The sequence below is a fragment of the Gallinula chloropus genome, assembly GCF_964237585.1.
Source record: "Gallinula chloropus genome assembly, chromosome: 9".
Taxonomy (NCBI): Eukaryota; Metazoa; Chordata; class Aves; order Gruiformes; family Rallidae; genus Gallinula; species Gallinula chloropus.
In genome coordinates, this window is record NC_140094.1 from 19704558 (window position 1) to 19710557 (window position 6000).

Below are 6000 nucleotides of genomic sequence, written 5' to 3' on the forward strand. Positions count from 1 at the left end.
TATTAAAACGGGCATTAAATAAATAAATAAATAAATATCAGTGTGGGGATATGCAAAGCTATGGCTGGCCTTTGCTTATACTGAAACCAGATGAGCAGCCAGCCTCTGCCAATTACTGTAGTTACAGTTTTCATACTTCCCTGATATCAAGGCAGTCCTTAGAACACTGCAAAGACTGGGTGGTCAACCTCCAACCTCCATCCGAAGGTATGCTCACACCCAAAATGTTCCTCAAATCATTTATTATCCCTGGTTATCCCCACAAAATTTAATCATTTAAGACCTTGCTCAACTGCTTTTAAAAGTAAAGGTGCCACGTTTTCATTTCAGTTGGGACAGTCTATTCTTATCAGATGAGTCCCACAAGAAATAACACCCACCTCTCTTCAAAACTCTTTTCTCAATTAAAGAGAGCACCACTTAAATGAAGGAGTTCCTTACCTCCAAGAATCCTGTCTCCCCTAAAACTACTGATGCTATAAAAAAAATACAGTGATAGGTTCAAAAGAAAAAGATGCATATGAAAATATACCACAAGATGTGATGAGATTTATGTCTTAACATGTGTAGTACCACTAAAGCTCTTGAAACAAAGCATTTACTCTCTCACTCCATCTCAGCATGATTATATATACACTGTATAGCTTTCAGAAACGACTGAGTGCCCATCACATATTCCTGGCTTTCTACAACTCAGACCCTTACCTCGGTCAAGAGTTAAACACTCCTCAGCTAATGCTCTTTATTTCTATGCTGGTTTGTCAGGCTCAGAGTACAGCTTCGATTCAGGCCAGGAACAATAACAGAACTCATTGCTCCTCTCCCATGAAGTCCAGAGGGTTCTGCAGGTATGTAGTAACACCAGAGGTAGGCTTTACTGCCAGCAGATGCCATGCTTACTGTACTCTTGGTCTCAGAAGCAAATAGAGACATCAGAAAGCACGACAGCAGCTGGAGCAGACCTGAGCTTGCTCACAGAGCAAACTGGAGGATGCAAACTCAAACACCTTGCTGTGCTGGGGTACCTGCTGCTGGCACATTGTCCTGAAGCTTGTCTCAGAAGTGCTACAAACGCCCATCCGGAGAGCTGAGCTTTCAAGTTCAATGCAACTAGTACAAAGGGTGTACTTTAACAGGCAAAAGACTGTGTGTTTTCAACTTTGCCTCCCCATATGAAATGAAGAAATGTCTTACTGCCACACAGACTCAGTTTGCTACAACTCCTGACACCAAAGGCCACCAGCTTAGTGCTTAGAGGTTTAAAGGCAGCTCCTTTCTGGAGAAGGATGGGCTTCAGCAGCAGCGTGCCAGCCAAGAGAGGGAGGTGGGTCCTCTGAACCAGGCACTCTGCTCCGCACCAGCAACCACAGCACAAGAAACAATCAGATGGTCTGAGACCAGTAAGTTTTTCAGCAAAAAGAAACAAAATAAAAGGAAGGACAAATCCTGCCAGCAGCGTTACACTGAACTCCTTGAAGGTCTCTCCAGCCTTCTGCTGTCTGCTACAGGTCCTTCCAACAAAAAACCTGGGGCCTGAGGTATCTGTCATACCATCCTACTACTGGAGTACTTTGAAAAGTAACATATGCTGAACATGAGCAAATAAACTATTCATTGTTTAATAATGGGTCATGAGATAGAATGGAGTATGTGTATTTCCAGTTCCAAGTCAATAAAAATGACAGCAGGAATTAATTTGGTATTCTAATTCCTTAGCCCTACAATGAAATCAGGGGTTTTTTTTTCTAGTTCTTCCTTAAAAAAATTCCACCTGATCACTGCAGGAATTTGCTGTGTAGCCCTTATTCACATAAGCAATGTTTCTACAATGCTCAAGCACTTTTACATCTGAAACTTGCTTCGTCTCATGGATACAATAGCTAATTTTGGACTTACCCTACTCCTGCTGGGACAGAGTCATCACTGGCATAGCTTCACTGTAATTCAGTCTAGTGATGCATTACAGACAATGCACAACATGATCTAATCCTTAATGATGGTTTCCCCCCTTCCTCTCCCCAACATGCTTATTTGACTAAATAGTAAAATGATATATGCAGAAGTATTAAAAAAAAAAAAAAAAGCAACCACCAAATAACAAAGCAAAACTAAAACTAAATTGCCTTACAAACACTAATGTCAACTGACACATTAAGATATGGCTCTTAAAGTCACAAGGCCTAGTTATAGTTCCAGCTCTACTGTTGACTTTTGGACAAGGTGTTTTGCATTTCCACACCATTCCCCAGCCTCTGATACACAGATATTAACTTCTCAATACATGCAGAGGGTCCAGCACAGACTAACTTAACCACGCTCATCTGAATCTCTGGAATATACACATTAAACAATAATAAAAGCACATATGAAGTTTCATGTTTAAAAACTAGTGCCAAGGCAGAAGGAGCTACCATCAAAACGTGCTGACACTTCCCCACCACACCAAAGTTTAAGATCTGCAGGATGCAGGTTCTGTGTCATAAGTGCCCATTAAATGTTTTAATTTCTGTACAGATTTCCTTTAACAGAGCGAGGTTGAGGAGAAACAGATATTCACTTCTGCGCAGTAGGAACAGCCAGGACAATCTCTGGAGGTGATATTTATGACTTGTGACATCTGCTTGTGTTGTTCCTTATTTTCAAGCTTTAAAACTAAATTAAAGCATCATGCTCCACCCGTCGCTTTGCTTCCTTTGAATCATACCATATCAAAACCTCCTTCCCTTATCTAAATTACCTTGTTACTAGTAAAAGAAGTATCAAGAGGCTTCACCCTCCCTAACAGGTCAACATCAGCTAGATACAACACTCAGGGCACATCAGCAGGGCTGCTCAAGGCGTTTTTCTTTTGAACCGGTAAGTATTTCAGAGGAGCAGTTTATATAGGCTGTTATCTGTGTGGAAAGCACACTGCTTACCAAGAATTCTAAAATGTAGGGTTTTTTAAGGCATTTGTATCAGATGGGAGCTCTACAGGTTTTGATTTGTGCTGCAGCTAGGCAAAGCCAGAGTAACTCCAACAAAGGCTGAGAGATCTATTTGCATTATTGGCCAAAATCTTAACCAGGGTCATTCAGCTCCAAAAAAGATGAGTAAGGAGACTTTATTTTTCCTTTTTAAAAAAAAAAAAACCAAAACCCACTAAAGTTGTTGGAAGAAAATTTTAGGAGCTCCAAATACCCACATTTCTAAGCTACTTGCTTCACTTTTTTCATGCAACAGATGCTGCTTTGTATTAGCTACTGCATATTAAATCATTCTGACAACCAAGAAAGCATACATTTGTTTGTGTGAGAGAGAAGCATGAATACACACACACACAGATATGTTCTCACGCAGAAGCACACAATTATGCTGCATTCAAATGTTTGGGATGAACTTTGGCCTTCGGTTTTTTTTAAAAAACAAATAATAAAATACTCTCTAACAACAGCCAGTAAGGGAATCAGCAGTCACCCAGGCCGAGCTCATAGAAATCAGCGATCTTCAGTAACAAAATACCACTTGTGGCCAGCTATTTCAAAGTTTTCTTGGATGGGGTACTTCTAAACACATCTTTTGTGATTTACAGTGGTCTTACGGATCAAGCTTGGGATCAAGGCTAAAAATCTCATCTGTGTTATTTCAAAAAAATTGAAAAAAATTAAAAAGTCAGAGTCATATTCACCCTCACATGGTTTTCCTGCACTCCAAACAATCCCCTTCAGCTATGCCATTTGCATTCCCGGTTTAAGAAGTAATTTGAAAACACACGCACAGCAGGGCTCTCAATCACCTCTTCCGAGCAGTATCTGCCTCGCTAATATGGAAGAAACCAAGCGACCCCAACCAGAACCCTTTCTCCTCACGCATTAATCAAAGGAAACCCTTAACGCCGCAGCACTGGAGAACACGCTGAAACTTCTGACAATGAGAGTGCCCACGGAACCGGAGCCCAGAGCGCTTCCAACTGGGTTTTTTTTACTTTTTTTAAAAAAATCTCGGCTGGAGACATATTTTCCCCCCTGCATTCCCCTCTTACTTTCTTCCTCTCTCGTTACTAGAGAGTAATTCCATTCTGTAGCCAGCTGCTTGCGTTGTTTTGTGCCTGTTTGGTTTGGGTGGGTTGTTTGGGGGTTTTTTTAATACCATACGTAGAGACAGAGTAAGAGAGGGCTAACCCCGCGCCGAAGTGCGGCGGTGCTGGAAAGCAAAACAAGCCCCTCTCCACCCGGCTGTGCCCCAGCATGCCGGGTCCCTCGGGAGAACGCGGCTACCGACGGGGCCTCCGAGCACCGCCGTACCCACCCCCACCGCCCCGCCCCGGGGGGACCCGCGGCTGCGCCCGCCCCGCCGGCCTCTCCGGCGGGAGTAACCGTGCGGGGGGCTGCAAGGGGTCGACCCCTTGATCTGTGCGCTCCCCGCCGCTACGGCTAGGCATCCCCTGTTCCCCGTCCCCGTCCCCCCCCCCCAGCTACCTGGGGATGGTGATGCACTTGGTGTTGATGTTCTGCGTGGTGATCGCCTTCTCCAGCTCGTCCAGCTGCCCCGTCTTCTTCAGCTTCTTCACCAGGCTCTTCACCGCCTTCTCGCACCATTTCTCCTCCTGCCCGTTCTGCTCCCCTTTCTTCCACCCCAGGAGCCGCTTGACGATGGGAGGAGTGAAAGGCAGGATGGAGGACATGCTGGCTCGCCCGGCAGGGCCGGCAGCGCCCCGCCGCTGGCTCCGCGCTCGTCCCGCCGCCCCCCGCGCCGCTCCGCGCAGGCCCCGCCGAGCCGCGGGCAGCACAAAGCCCGGCCCCGGGCGGCGGTGGCCTGGCCTGGCCCGGCGCCGCTCCGCTCGCCCGCCCCGCCGGTGCCTCAGCGCCTCGGGCCCGCGGCACCAAACTTTGCCCGGAGTTCACCGCCTCTCCCCGGCGGCGGCAGCTCCCTCCTCCCCCTCCTGCCCCGCTCTGTGTGCGCGGAGAGGCGCCCACTCCAGCTCATTCCCAGTCTGTCTCTCATGCAAATTGCCTGCTGGCCGCCCCGGCCCGGCTTCCACCCCCTCCTTCCCTCCCAAACACGCTCACTCACGCCGCCGAGGGAGGGCGGGGAGGCGGCCGGCCCGCCGGGAACTCCACTTCGCTCCCCCCTCCCCTCCCCGCCGCCGCCGGCAGCCCCCGCGCTCCCGGCTGAGGCCCCGGGCGGGACGGGGCTCTCCCTCCCTCAGCCCCGCTCCAGCGCGGCTCCCTCTCAGCTGCGTCGCGCCCCCGCGGCCTTCTCGCCGCGATCCCAGTCGGAGCGCAGGGCGGGAAGCTCCCTCAGGGCCGCTGCGGAGGGAAGGAGCGTCCTCACCCCGCGCCGGGAGACCCGCAGGCGGCTTGGCCTGCCCGACCCACGTCCCCTCGGCCTCCCCACAGCGCGGAGACCCGCCGAGGGGGCAGCGCCCTGAAGGGAGACCCGGGGTGCGGGTTCGTCCTCTTCAGGGCCGCGGGCTCACAGGGAGAGTCAGCCTAGAAGCGAGATAAAGAGCAGCCCCTCGGGCAAAGCCCATCGAGGGGGAAAGGCAGAAAAAAAAAAATAAACACGGGCAACAAAACCCTCCACAGCGAGCGGAAGGATGGAGGGTCCTCAGGCAGGGCGAGCAGATGGATGAGGCCCCTGCCATGGCTGTTTTCTCTGTGGAAAGATGTGTTTCAGTACAGAGATAGCAGGTCACAACTCAGTTGTGCTCAGACAACTGGGAGTTTTGTTTCAACCCTTTAAATTTACTATTCCATTCCCTCATCTTTCCACCCGTGGGTACCAGGTACCCAAGTGATTTTTGCCCTGTATCAGGCACAAATGACACCCTGGCGATGTCTACTACCAGACCTGGTCAGAAATTCTCAGACGGAATATTTTTGTCAGAGCACAGCAGTTCATTCAGATCTAGGTGTTTTGTAGAAATGCTGCTGTTTTGGCTGACTCAGGGTGGCATCCAGGTACGTTTCCAGTTTCTCACTTCCCATGGCTGGACAGACTGGGCTGTCACACTCCCTT

The 6000-nt window shown here is 49.1% G+C and overlaps 1 protein-coding gene across 3 annotated transcripts in view; it reads right to left on the reverse strand.

Annotated features, from left to right (window-relative positions):
• Positions 1–4663, reverse strand: part of SMAD3 (SMAD family member 3) — a gene marked incomplete at both ends in the record, with an annotated part of 74384 nt that extends 69721 nt beyond the window's left edge. For all 3 annotated transcript variants that reach the window (XM_084268059.1, XM_084268060.1, XM_084268058.1), the window contains one exon: positions 4458–4663. In XM_084268059.1, the coding sequence (XP_084124185.1) occupies positions 4458–4663 (206 nt within the window). The remainder of the gene's footprint in view (positions 1–4457) is intronic.
• Between the last annotated feature and the right edge of the window lie 1337 nt (positions 4664–6000).